Here is a 15,000-nt window from a genome sequence, read left to right on the forward strand (position 1 = left end):
GAATGCACTGTGGGGGGGGGGGGGGGTCTGTGTGTGTGTGTGTGTGTGTGTGTGTGTGTGTGTGTGTGTGTGTGTGTGTGTGTGTGTGTGTGTGTGTGTGTGTGTGTGTGTGTGTCTGTGTGTGTGTGTCTGTGTGTGTGTGTCTGTGTGTGTGTGTCTGTGTGTGTGTGTGTGTGTGTGTGTGTGTGTGTGTGTGTGTGTGTGTGTGTGTGTGTGTGTGTGTGTGTGTGTGTGTGTGTGTGTGTGTGTGTGTGTGTGTGTGTGTGTGTGTGTGTGTGTGTGTGTGTGTGTGTGTCTGTGTGTGTGTGTCTGTGTGTGTGTGTCTGTGTGTGTGTGTCTGTGTGTGTGTGTCTGTGTGTGTGTGTCTGTGTGTGTGTGTCTGTGTGTGTGTGTCTGTGTGTGTGTGTCTGTGTGTGTGTGTCTGTGTGTGTGTGTCTGTGTGTGTGTGTCTGTGTGTGTGTGTCTGTGTGTGTGTGTCTGTGTGTGTGTGTCTGTGTGTGTGTGTCTGTGTGTGTGTGTCTGTGTGGGTGTCTGTGTGTGGGTGTCTGTGTGTGGGTGTCTGTGTGTGGGTGTCTGTGTGTGGGTGTCTGTGTGTGTGTGTGTGTGTGTGTGTCTGTGTGTGTGTCTGTGTGTGTGTCTGTGTGTGTGTCTGTGTGTGTGTCTGTGTGTGTGTGTCTGTCTCTCAGCATGTATGTTAACAAACACACACTCATTCACTCATTCACTCATTCACCCACTCACTCACTCATACTTTTCAATTCTTCAGTGGTTAATAGGAAGGCAAAATACCCACATGATGGGGTAATTAGCTGTCCGAGGAATCAAGCTACGTGAATACAGAGGATTTCTTTAAGCTTTGCCAAATTGCAATGGCCTGCACTGCTTTTCAGAGGCTCATATAATTTTATAAGTGATTTCTATTAGTTATCAACCTGCTATTGTATCTAGTTTTTTAGTAAATGTCAAGAAAAAATAAAAGCCAGCTGTATGGTAAATACACCATTAAGGAATATATTGTTTACAATAATGACATGTTGACATCCTTCTCATATCAGATAAATAATAGTACTAAATCACATTTTGTCAACAATATAATACATGCCTAGTTTTAAATAAGGATTTTCATATGTCAGTCATATAAAACAATCCTTCATTGTAGCTTGTTCTTCAAAAGTAAATATTGATTTACATAACATTGGCATATACTGTATTTTCAACATAAACCAGAGGACAATGCACTTTCAGCTTATACTTATATATCACACAACAGCCTTTCACATCCGAATGAATCTCACAACTATTTCGAAATTATAATGTGACACCTACAAATAGATTAAACAAAATTAATCACTGAAAATACATTAACTCGCCTACAGTATGTATTGCAAACTACAATGAGTACAGCACTTAAAGTTTATAACAAAATCCTATGAAACTGGGCCCTTTATTTAAATGAGAGATCAGCATACCTTTCTACAGTCCCTAGATCCACTTTGACCTCCAGCAAAACTAAAAACCAGTTTAAGTCTCTTGAGTCATATAATCCTTATATAAACTCAACTGACTCTACTCCCTACAACATCCACTTTGCTTAACAAATTCCATTCAGATTTAATGAATATCAGAACAGAATATTTTTACATCACATTAAGAGGGAATGGAACAAATCTCACTCATGCACTGCCCACATGTCTGCATTATAGTTAAACATATCCAAACTTCTTTCCTAAAGTTAACCAAGACTGATTATTCAGGATTATCTGCCACGTCAATATGTATGGTCATTAGCGGCAGGTTAACAGAGCATAAGACAAAGGATAATTGCCACCCAGTAGTATGAAAGGCAATTTACAATTATAGATTCCATCAAGGGTTAGCACTCAAAGCATAATGCTTTACTGCTCTCAGTGAGTTAGAGTAAGAAAATACCCTTAATACCATATAATCTAGATAATTTCTTTACTTCCTGTCAACTTTCTATGGCTTATGAAATTCATATAGAAAAATAATTTGCCAGAATATAGCAAACATTTAGCTACAGTTAAAATCATTTTTTTTAAATTCCCAACTGGTGTCTATTGTTTTATTAAAGTTCCTTATCTGCTGTTCATGCTAGACAGCATCTTGAAGTCTTCTAATGTTTTTGTAAACTCACTTACATAGCTGTATTTAATGCTTTATATGTCTGAATCACACACACACACACATGGGTTATCAGAAAGTATCTTTTGAATATCATTAGCATTAAGAAACTGCTTTGTCACTGATTAAACAATAATTGCTAATACTTAATCATTACATATCAGTCATACATTAACATTTATCCTTTTTGGATTGCAAATTTTACATTTTTACCTGCTTGTGATATAAACTATTGAGAAAAAAGGAAAAACACTGCTATCCACCATTTTCATGTACTCTTAAATTAAAGTTTACTACTTCCGTTTGTCTAAAATAAGAAAAATAGATATTCATCTTCCAGATCAAATATTTTTAATCTTGAACACCTATAGTAGATAATCAGCATTATCCCTCATAACAGCAATAGTTGATTACTCACCAATGGAATTTGAACAAATTCTTTCATTCAGGGATAGTACCAGGTAATTTGTGTTTCAGTTATTAGTTGCAGCTACTTCAGAATCATGCCAAAATATCAAGATTTTAAGAATAAAATTTCTGCAGGGAACTGCTTCTAAAGACCTTCATGTGTTCTGCATGTATATTTTTTATTACCATGCCATCAAATAGAATAGGAACAGTCTGCCTTAAATGACCAACTTCATATTTAAAATCAAATCAGATGTTCTAGACTGTAAAGGCGCTTCGAGCCGTTAACATAGGAGGCGATCAGATATAGGATTGTCAAGTAAGTGTACTCTGTCTAGATTCAGATTGATTTGAATGCTGACAATGAAAAGAAATATTTTACTTCAATAACTTTATCTATTTTTTTTTCTTCTTTTTCTGAAGAATGCTTTGATTTGGTGATAAACAATGTGATTCAACGATATTCAGTATCACAGTTTTTTTCCTTTATCTTCACATTCCCCAATTATCACAAACACAGATATTGCATAATGAAAACCAGTTAAATGAGGATCAAAAATAATCCAAGAAATCTGAAAGACATTACACTTTCTTTAAGGTCACATTTGCATTAGTGTGATAATAAGTCTTTATTATTACAATGCTATATGTCAAACTATGACATACTTTACATGTCATTAAAACAAAGAGCCATATGAATATGTTTTGTGGCATAACCAAATAAATATATTAACATGATTATCACTGATATACATGCTTTATATCCGGTATAAAATAGAGCAATCTAAATTTACATCAATTTTACAATGGCTATGAGCTGAAATATACAAGCACTTCAAACACTTAAGTTAAACCTGACTCTCACAGTATTAGATGGTGTTCACATCAGCACATTTACAAACAATCCACTTTTTACACACAAGCCACTTTTTACCCAAACATTCACAGTTCTTATGGATTTTATATGCTATGCTATATAACCCACGGCATACAGATAAACCCTCATATATGCTTTGGGTATCATAATTACACTTGTTTTGTTCTTGAAATATCTCTATAGTAGACACTGAATAAAATACTAATTTACAATCATACTGTTTTTTCCTTTTCTGAGCAATTAGTTCACTGAATAAAGTGCTCATTTACAGTGAAATTATTTTCTTTGGATTACTGGTTCACCGTATAAGATGATTAAGAACAGTTTTGTAAGTACCATGGCTGGCCATCCATACATATTGCAAAATAATGCTTTCAAGAGAAAGAAAAAGAAAAAAGGAAAAAATATATATATATATATATATATATACTAAAACCATCTGTAACTTATCCCCAAACTGCAACCCCCTCTGTAGACAAAAAATAAAAAAATATTGTTCTATGGAAGAACCCACACAAATAATGAACAAAAATAACAGATTATTCACAAAACCAAAGAGTATTAGCAACTATCTTACACATGCAAGTGCAAATGGGCATAAAGAAATAAAGGTAATTTGTAATATTGAATAACTCCATTATGACCAAAAAAATAAAAACTGACAACCAATCATAGCCTATTAATAGCCAACCATTGATGAAATGATAACATTTTCTGGGTTTCAAACTCTCAAGCAGAAAATCAACAGCAACAGCAACCAGATACCTGGGCATTTTTTTTTTAATCCCAGCGATAATAAAATGACAAAGACTACTCCAATAACTAAGAACTAAATTTTTTGGCAACAATATGGTATGGCTCAGGCAATTCAAGTTTGTAAAGCTACTGGTTAGAAAAAAAAAAAAGAAACAGACAAAGAAAGGACAAAGAAAAAGAAGAAGAAGAAGAAGAAGAAAAAAAAAAAAAGATTTAAACAAGTTCTGAGCAATCAAAATTTAACCAAAAACATTTTGAAATTCTGTGGATTTCAAAAAAATGATACGTCTAGCCTAAAACCCACAAAAGTAACAATGAACAGAAACCTCACTGCCAAGTTTCCACAAATCTGTTCCAAAGCTAGTTCCTGAATGGGCCTTACAAGTTTCAAGGGTGCACATGCTCCTTTTAGCAAAGAAAGTTACATTATTATTCATAAGTTGGACTGCCATGGTTTATATTATGCTCTACATCATTGCATCAGATCAGCCAAGCATCAAATATCTGATGGACTAGATATATGATCTGTTGGAGTGAACCTAACAGACTTCCAGTGTAAATTATAACTTTCCCTAAAAAAAAAAAAAAAAAAAAAAAAAAAGTCAACGTAAACAAGAGAATCAATACAAAATAAACATACATTATTCTAAAAGCAACCTACAAAAAAATGAGTAGTCTACTAAATAATACAGACACAAGACTAAAAATAAAAAATGGCTCCCTATATATGGAAAAGCTTCTGCATACGCAAATATATGCTTTGTACCAGAAAACATCTGCTACATACATATCTTGTACATCTCAGTAAGATTAAATACATATATATGAAAATACTGAGGTAAAATGCCTTAATCTTTCTTCTTTTCTTCTAAAGATTTGGGCGGTTGGCCTTCAGCAGCCGTTGATCCATTGCCAAGCGCTTCTGTTTTCTTATCCTTGACCTCTTTCTCCATGTCTTGCGAGAAGCCAAACTCGTTGACTCTTGAAGGATCAACGCGGTAGATATAACGCTGAGGATAAAAGTTTTCTTTTAGTAAAATCAAGAGACCTTTGAAGACTTCTTACAACGGAGGTAACTTGTTGCCCCTAGGTCTGACATCCCTTGCATGAATACATACATACATACATACATATAAACCTATGTATTTACATAAATATAGATAAAAAACACACATACATGTACACACACACACACATATATACATATACTTATATACCATATACAAATATATACATATACGTATACATACTTATATATAAACATATATAAACATATACATACATATACAAACATATATATACATATATATATATATATATATATATATATATATATATATATATATATATATATATATACACTAATACACACACACACACACACACAAATGTATAGATACATATACTTACATATAGATATACATACATATACATATATACACATATATATTTGAACACATACATAGATAAATCTTATATATTTTTCTTTTTCTTTTTCTTTTCTTCATTCATTCATTTTTATCATTATCTAAATATGTACATGGATATTCATATATATTATATGATATGATAATGATGAGATGACAACAATGACTACTGCTGATGACTGACAACGACAATGATACAAGTAACAGAAGCAACAATTAACCCAATGCCGCCGATGAAAATGAATAAAAAAAGGGGGAAATGCTGTGCTCATTTTCTATATTTTGTGTGAAATGTCTGCACATATATGGCTCTGTTAGTGCTTTGCCACAAAGGAGTCAATTAGTAGACCTTGTGACCTTACCTGATTCGAATTGGTGGGAAAAATGTATTTTTTACTAGTGCTATGAATATCGATGATGTTATTTTATTATAAACATTATAATTACTATAATGTTATAAACATTAGTAACAGCAAAATAAGATAATGTAAAATATTTTTGTAAATCAATTAAAAGGGTAAACGGGCGAGACAGGCAGTACTCGTAACTGGCTCATTGGTGACTTAGTACAAGTGTAGCCATCTATGTGTAAAAACAATCAAACAAGTAACTCTCAGTAGGCATAGCACGTATGTACATGTCATGCCCGTCGGCACTGGGTTACGCATGCCCGTCGGCACTGGGTTAAAGAAATAACAAATTCACAAAAGATGATCCTTATTTCTACTCGGCCAAGGAAACCCGAAGAACATACCTGATACAGGAAGATAAAGAAGATCACATCATCTCTAAGGCAGCCCAACCTATACATGGTGGGCATCTTAATAACAAATGCAAAAATGTCGTCGATGAAGGTGTTGAGAGCTTTGTACGTGAGCATCCTCCATGGCAGGTGAGCTACAGACTTCAGCTTGTAGTTGATGAACAGTTGTGGAGTCATCATGATGAAACCTTTTTAAATATGGGAAAACCAGATTAAGTGCATGTGTGAAAGACAACACATTAAATTCAACTATTATGAAAATTCAGTAAACCTTGATAAAATTTAATGTCCAAAAAATCAATTCAAAACTTACATCATTCACAGTAATAAAACTATACAGTATAAAGGGTGGGGGGAGGAGGGAATGAATGTCAACCAGAACCCCATATGGTCTAGCCTGGACTGATTTGGTCTGCCTGGCAATTGTCAGTAAGTGTGACAGTCTTGTTTCAATGCAGTTCTTTAACTTTGTCTATACATCTGAACTTATCATGAAACTGTCTGCTCATATTCTGATTCTGCAAAGAGGCCTTTGGCATGTACAGATGGAAAAAGGCTATTTATTCAGAAATTATCTGTGCATATTTTGTCTTAAAGAGTTTCTTATATTTTGGACAGTCTACACAAATATCAAGATAAATACCAAGTGAAAAATAACAACAGCCATATGCCTTTACTGTTTACATGTTTGTTTTAGTAGACGCTGTTATTATAGCTCCTCAAAATGACAAATGTTACTGATTAATAATAATAATTAAAAAAAAAAAAAAAAAAGCAAGCCTCTATTTGCCAGTCTTGCAGTGTTTTCAGATTATCCAAATACTCCCAAGGTTATCTGTGCATCTTTTGTCTAACCTGAGACTATATGAGTTAATTTCTTGTCCTATAATTTGACTTATATTTCAAGTGTTTTGTTTCACCTAAATCTTTTCACTTTTTTGTATCATGCCTTGTGATAGGCACTTCCTAGTTAATATCTGACCTTAGTCTTCTGGAATGTTCTGATGGTCTAACCAGGTAGAGTCGACCAGTCACTTTACTTTATGAGTAAAATATTCACTGCAGTACTTACCAAAGGTTAGGAGGAAGCCATAAAGCATTGACAGAACAAAGGAATACCATCCTTTATGCTCTTGGTAGATGAGAGAATAAACACAGTAGCCTCCTAACAGAGGGAAGAGCACTACTGACAGATATCTGTAGGCCATTTGATCATAGGCCTTTGTCTTGGAGTTCACATATGTTCCCTTGTCTGTGAATTTCAGTGTAGGGATGCCCATAATCCGTTTCTCCCTATTAATAGTGACATTCGTAACCTGCAAAATGAGAATAAGTCAACAACAGATAACTACTAAATAATGTTAATACTAATTTTAACAAAAAATGACAAAAAAGCTAACCTGCTAAAAGTTGAACCTCACTAGCCCTACTTAAGACTTAGCAGAGAACGGGTGGTTTTTAACCCAATGGCGCCGGGTATAGCAAATTAAAAAAAACTCTACGCTCTGGCGAACGGCGGCAGCGCGCCGACTCCGAGCGCGTGATATCGGTCCATCAAGCCGAATCATTGCCTCGGGGCGTTTTGGCGCGGCACCGATGCGGACAGCCGCACGCCGCACATCGTGCGTATTGTTATGACGGCGATAGCCGTGCCCGTCGCCATTGGGTTAAGAGGAAAAAATCTTATATTACTAAACTAATTCTTTCTTCCTGTTTCTCTGTCATACCTAATAACTGAAAAGACTGGAGCCTCATATCTAACAAACTCAGAGACCACTAAAATATCCACTTACCTTTGTGATCTTCCAGAGCTCAATGCCAAGCCCCACGAAGCACGAGACCTTGATGACAAAATTGGTCTCGTTGTCAAGCACATACAGGAGGACCACAACAGACTGGAACACGTTGAAGAACACAGAGCGGACTGACAAGCCTTCAAGACTCTGACGATTGTTCCAGAACTGAATATCTGGGGGGGAAAAATTAATAAATATTACAGTCAAAGTGTGTTCATTCTTACAGGAGGAACATTTATTTCACCAGTGCTTATGGCTGATACATACAAGTGTGAATAGCCATCATAAACAACATTTTGCTTGAGACAACAAGTAGCATAATGAGCTTATCCATGGCAAATTCTATTGCAATATTGTATCATTTTCTTTCTTTAATTCATCTACTTTTTACACTGGTTTCATATTTTCATATTATTCTAAAATACTATATTCTAAATTGAGGGTTAAATATACCTTCTGATGTAGCACTTAAACTACTACTTCAATATAATCTAATAATTGAATGCTTCATTGCTGCTGCTTTAATCTTTGCTATTATGAATCTCTTTCCAAATGTCACACAGACCTCCTTATGCTGAACTAACACTACTTACCTTTGTAATTCTGTTGTCCTATGATTGAGAATTCAGGCATAGAATATACAATATCTAAAATTCCTACCAAGACTTTCAAACACATCACTGGTATGAACACATACCATTCTTGAAGGCGAGGAACTCAAATACGGAGTGCAAGAGTGAAACGGCCATTGTGAGTGCCAGCAGGTATGGAGAGGTTTCCAAAAAGGCTTCCTTGATGGTATCTTGGTCTTCGTCATCCTCTTCCCCACCAAGGCCCTCCAACATAGCTGTGCCGGGCCATCTGAAAACCAAAAACAAAATCAATCTTCTGCTAAAACCATGTACAAGTAAAGAGGGTTTTATTAACATACACATCTATGAATGTACATGGGACATAACATCTTATGTAAGTTGATGAATTACCAATCCTGTTGAAATATAAGCTAGAGTCAGAATACCTACATGATTATATAAGAGGCAATGAACATCATACTTTTTTACATATCACATATCTGCAATCAAAGCAATACACGAGCCATTGAGAATGGGAGAGACAAACCCGCCACCTTAAAAAAAATGTGATTCTTGCACCCCTGTTTTTTGTGATATCTATTCTATCTTATGCCAAGAAATGTGTATATTTGCCTAATGCCTGAGAATTTAGGTCATAAATATAAAGTAAAACTCATGATCAGGGTAAAATCCAAACTTCAAACCAATTTATCTCAAAACTTGCTTTTGGTGAGTTCACATCTCCCATTCTCAACACTCATATGAGAATGGAGAAATCTATAGCATTCTGTGTAGATAAGTACATAGAACAGAATGTAGGAATACAAGAAAGTAGGAAGTACGACATGTGGAAAGGTAGGTAGGTGGAAATAGAGGTATGGAGGTGAGAAGGTTGTAAGGTTGGGAGGGAGAATGTAGGAAAGTCAGAAGGGCAGATAGGCAGTTGGGAAGGTATGCACCTCTGTGTCTATGTGTGTGCCTGCGTATCATGCGAGTGCCTGAGTGTATGTGTGTTTGCACCTCTGAGTGTATGCCCATGCCCCTCTGAGTGTACGTGTGCGCCTCTGAGTAAGTGTCAACTTGGTTATCAACTTGGTTGTCAACTTGTTGCATATTTGTCTGTAATGGATGGGCAACTGCTGCAACATTACATCATATTTTAAAAATACAAACAAGCTGTATCAGACATTTGTTGTTGTTTTTCATCAAGGGCATGTTACAGCACTTGCTGAGTTAGCTTGAACAGGGAGCATATCATGATAGTTCAGTTGTTAAGGGTTATAGGATTTTTTCACAACTGAACATAACAAAAACTAAAAGAAATAAGTTGTCTGCATGCTAATAATAATGTTTTGTACTATCGACTCACAGTTAGCTAACAAACTTGATTCACTCTACACCACCTACTTGTAAAGTTTTGAAGCCCATGAAAAAACTATATTATGAATGAAAATGCATAAGGCAACTCCCAACTGCAAAGATGAAGCACGAGGTCTGGTAATTACACGCCCTTTAGTTTTTGTTCAGATACTGCCAATTTTACTGTAAACTCTATGAAAATAACTAAAAACAATTGCAATGCCTCTGACACTTTATCCAAGAGGTAGTAACAAGAAACCTAAAAGCACTGTAATATGTTAATGGTACTCATGTCTTAGCATCTATTGTGACAGAGACTTCTTTCCAGCTTATGATTTTAGTCTAAATGTGCTGGCAGTACTTCCCAACTCTGCTTAGAGTTACATTTGTGTGTACATAGAAATAATCTGAATACATGAACTTATAATATACCAAATTATAAGTACATGTACATGCATGTGTGTTTAGCAACTATCCTGCAGGAAGAAAAAATATTAATCAGATAAAATCTCTTCTGCTCCCCTCCATATATCTTAAGGTCTCTCCATACAGATAGGCACAAACAAATGACATCATGGGTGGAAAAACTACTCTGTAAACAACTAGATTCCTTGTTTTTTTGCCTGTAGAAAGATCTTTACAGACACCCACCTGACCATGCCTGACGGAGTGGACAGATCTTTAAAATTCAAAACTGTGGAACTGCTGTGATGTCTTATGATAATGTACTGAATAGAGCGGATAATCATCCCTGTTTTGTTTTCTGTCTACTCAAAGCAAATGCTGACCAAGGCTTCAAATTCTTTGGGAATTGCCTTAGCCTTTCTACTGACATTTCTAATTTGTATGGTATATGGCAATGTCTGCATTACCCTCTAAGCTTTGTGTAACATTTTTTTTGCTAGATAAATTATATCATGCAAGAGTATTAGCAATATCAATTTTAAACACATACTATTATGTTTGAGGGAATACAGCTCACCACAATTCACTACCTGTTATCTTCTCTGATGTATGTACACTGCATGTGCATTTTCAGTAAGTAAAGAATATGCATCTTGTAGACAGTAACAGTTGAATGTATAATCTGGGTTGTGCATACTATATTTCTCGGAGGACACAGAGAAAACTGTGCCAATATTCCCACAGGATACCAGAAGATGGCTTTAACATCTTCCAGTCTCATTATGTAGTTTTTGATATTTGGCTACCAAAAATGCTGTGTATAAACACACACACACACACACACACACACACACACATAAATATACACACACACACACATAACTACACACACACACATAAATACACACACACACACATAAATACACACACACACACACACATAAATACACACACACACACACATAAATACACACACACTCATAAATACACACACACACATAAATACACACACACACATAAATACACATACACACATAAATACACACACACACACATAAATACACACACATATTCAAGGAAAGACACATTCACACACACACTCACAGAGATACACCCACAAAACATACACATTCACACGCTCATTAACACGCACACACACATTCACAAAGACAGATGCACACACTTTCATGAAGAGACAATATTCACAAAGGCGCACACACGCACACGCACACGCACACACACACACACATATATATATATATAGAGATACATTCACTAGGACACATGCACACATTCATGAAGACAAAATTTTTGCAACAGATCTTCAAGGGACCTTGTATATGTACTAATAGGTATACATGTATAAATGTGTCACTAAATGGATAGAGAGATTGTGAGATATGAACATTTTTATATACAGGCATATTCACATTTAAATTTCTATATACACTGTAATATGTACATGTATGAATATATAAGCACTATGTATATGTACACATTTATATGTATCATGTAGGTTTTCTTGCAAAAATATTCACTACTTTCTTCTATTCTAAAACTAATTACTCTTGGAAGCATATAATAGTATACAAAAGAGTGCAGTACTATACAGCAAGTGTCATCTATGGGAAATTTCCAGCTGTGATCATTTTATGTTTCCCCTCTAATCATTCAGATAATTTCACCCAAAATAAGGCTAGATATTTCATGGAAAAACTATTTTGATTTCTTCACTTGGATATTAGATGTCCCCACATGATTACCTTCACTTGCAGAATCCAATTAACATTATCAAAATCATTATAAAAGATGCTCAATATGACAATTTCTGATACAAAAGCAGCAGACACATTTGCCTTAGCACAGAGATCTCATTGATAAATAGAATTTAACCTACTTCCTTCTGATAACCTTCCTTCACTTTTCTCTTCATAGGCTAAGTTAAAAAATAAATAAAACAAAATAAACAAAATGAAATAATCAAATCACTTGTACAGAAATTATCGTACATCCTTCTGAAAAGCAAAGGAAAGAATACGCTGAAAGCAGAGGAATAAGAGCAAAGGCAGAATGACAGAAGTAGCTTTTTATTGAGACATTCTAACATTTCAGAGAAACAGCTTGTGCATATGACCCAATCACCAGATAACACACTGCAAAGTCAAATACATACTACCAACAAAGCAAGCAACAGTATGATAAAGCATGAAAATAACTGAAGAAAGACAAGTAATCAATAAATATAAAGAAAAAAATAATATCTTAAAACACCAGAATCCTGTGGATTCTTCAAGAAATTCTTTATGGCTATTCATACTGGCTTCCAGAGACTACTGCTAAGTCTTTAAGAAGAAGAAAGAACAATAAAGAAAAAGGAAGACAGAATAAGCACAGACATAAACATTCCCATCCATAAGCATGCCCATACACTTGCAGAAATAAAAGAGAGATGGATCACAAAGGAACATGAGACAAGAAAATAGACAAAGCAGGTACAAGTCATGAAGAAATGCATGAACAAAATAATATAACTAGATAGAATGTTATACCTCTGTTTTTTGTTTGTTTTTATTATTATCTTTATCATTATTCCCAGTGGTTATGTGAGAAATCTGAAAGTCTTTGTAGTGCACCCTTTTAATTGACCATTTTAATTAATGAAAACCAAAAGATGGAGAAGGAAAGAGTTCTGACCAGGTCTCCACTCACCACAGCCAGTTTCAGTAGACTAGATCTTCAAAAAGCAAACATCCATAAAAAAAGCTTCATAAGAGTAAAAGCTACACTGCTAAAATCATTAAAAAGTGCAAATGTGCAAAAATTACTAAAACATCCAATCGCCTGAGACATATAAGAATGAACAGATACAAATATAAAGGGAAGCATACATCAAAACTGTAACTTAGAAATCAATCATCACTCCATTAACTGAACTTTTATGGGGTTTCTCAAAGGAGGTGGTAACCCCTAGTATTACTGCCATCAATAGCCAAGCCTAAGCTGAAGATGGAAAAAAAAAACAGCTGCCTACTCCAGCCATGAAAATTGGTCACTTTTCTATCTTTTCCTTAAAATGTTGATTTCTATCATTACCAGTGTATTTCCTATTACCATTGGAAGGAAAAAGATAATATTGACTTTTAAGACCCATTTGTCTTGGATCTTCAAAGTTCAATTCTTTGGAAAGAAGTTTAAAAAGTGAGATCTATACCTTAGAACATTCAGTAACAAACCATTCACACACAAATTACAAAGAGCAAGAATTTCTTCCATCTCTCCTAGGCATTAAAAAAAAGAAGCATACAAAACTTAACCAAACGACATGAAAAAGGCCCCATGATGAGCAAAATCAGCTTCATGTCCCCCCACACCTTCCTCACTCCTGAACTAGCTCGAAGGCCGGACACTCATTCTCAGCCAACCCTACACATTTTGCCTCATCAAACAATTGCATTTTCACCTCTTCCTGCTCCTCCTGAAAATCTAAGTGGCACTCATACCTGCTCTTCATGGCTTGGGCTGCATAGAGTTGCCACTTGAACAGTGAGAGAGGCTGGAAAGTGACGGTCAGGTCAAGGATCTCCGTGGTGCCGTTGATGGGCCGGTAATCTCTCACCAGGTTCCAGTAGGTGTTCAGGAATGTGATAGGTTTATATCTGGAACAAATGACATACAGTAGCTGTGACATATAGAAAAATACAAACAAAATCTTGTAATAACTACCCAATGAACCATCTCACAGGTTCTGGGAAACCCAAGTATATCTATGCAAATTTATGGCCACACAAGAAAACCTATTCATATCACACATTACCTACTTAAGCAAACTTTAACTGCTTCAAGTAGTGATTATACTAAATATACTTATTTTTTATACCCTTATTCACCACAAACCAATACAGCAACATATTAAATAACTATGTTTTTTTTGAAACATGCAAACTCATTGGCAGATCTCTACGAAAGAAACATTAGAATGGTGAAAGGCTACAATTCTTATAACTTAGAAATAAGAATTAAAAAAAAAAAAAAGGTTCAAAAAGCCTAGGAATCTCTCAAATCAATATTTTGAATTACATGTACCAAATACCACAAAATCTTAATGGGTTTCAAATCTGTCTTCTTGGTTGGAAAGGCTGTAAAATTGCACATAAAATATAGTAAGATCAATTAACATTGAAAGTATCACTCACTTTCGTATTATTACAAGGCTAAATACAAATTACACCATAGTTATCTTTTAAGGCAGTATACTGCAGAGTTTAAATTAAGCATACAAAAAAAGCATTACATACCTATCTGCAGCAGGTGTGAACTGTACATATTCATCAAGAGGAGGGGGTACAGCACCTTGGGTCCATTGTGTGAAGTCATGCACAATATTGACAGTTATATTTGGATGCCAGTGTGAAATAACTTCTTCTTTCATGGTCTCAGCTTTCTGCAGATAATAAAGAAAGATGAATTTGCTTCGTTTCATATTGAATGATCACGG

General features: G+C 35.1%; 1 protein-coding gene across 1 annotated transcript in view; it reads right to left on the reverse strand.

Annotated features, from left to right (window-relative positions):
* Positions 1-986: 986 nt before the first annotated feature.
* LOC125027085 (cleft lip and palate transmembrane protein 1-like) overlaps positions 987-15,000 on the reverse strand; it is a 20,566-nt gene continuing 6,552 nt past the window's right edge. Inside the window, exons 5-11 of the mRNA XM_047615881.1 lie at positions 14,801-14,946; positions 14,006-14,161; positions 8,867-9,030; positions 8,167-8,342; positions 7,446-7,689; positions 6,365-6,561; positions 987-5,193 (exon numbers count right to left, since the gene is read on the reverse strand). Coding sequence (XP_047471837.1) covers positions 5,032-5,193; positions 6,365-6,561; positions 7,446-7,689; positions 8,167-8,342; positions 8,867-9,030; positions 14,006-14,161; positions 14,801-14,946 — 1,245 coding nt within the window. The 3' untranslated portion in view covers positions 987-5,031. The remainder of the gene's footprint in view (positions 5,194-6,364; positions 6,562-7,445; positions 7,690-8,166; positions 8,343-8,866; positions 9,031-14,005; positions 14,162-14,800; positions 14,947-15,000) is intronic.

The sequence above is a fragment of the Penaeus chinensis genome, chromosome 7 (genome assembly GCF_019202785.1).
Source record: "Penaeus chinensis breed Huanghai No. 1 chromosome 7, ASM1920278v2, whole genome shotgun sequence".
NCBI lineage: Eukaryota > Metazoa > Arthropoda > Malacostraca > Decapoda > Penaeidae > Penaeus > Penaeus chinensis.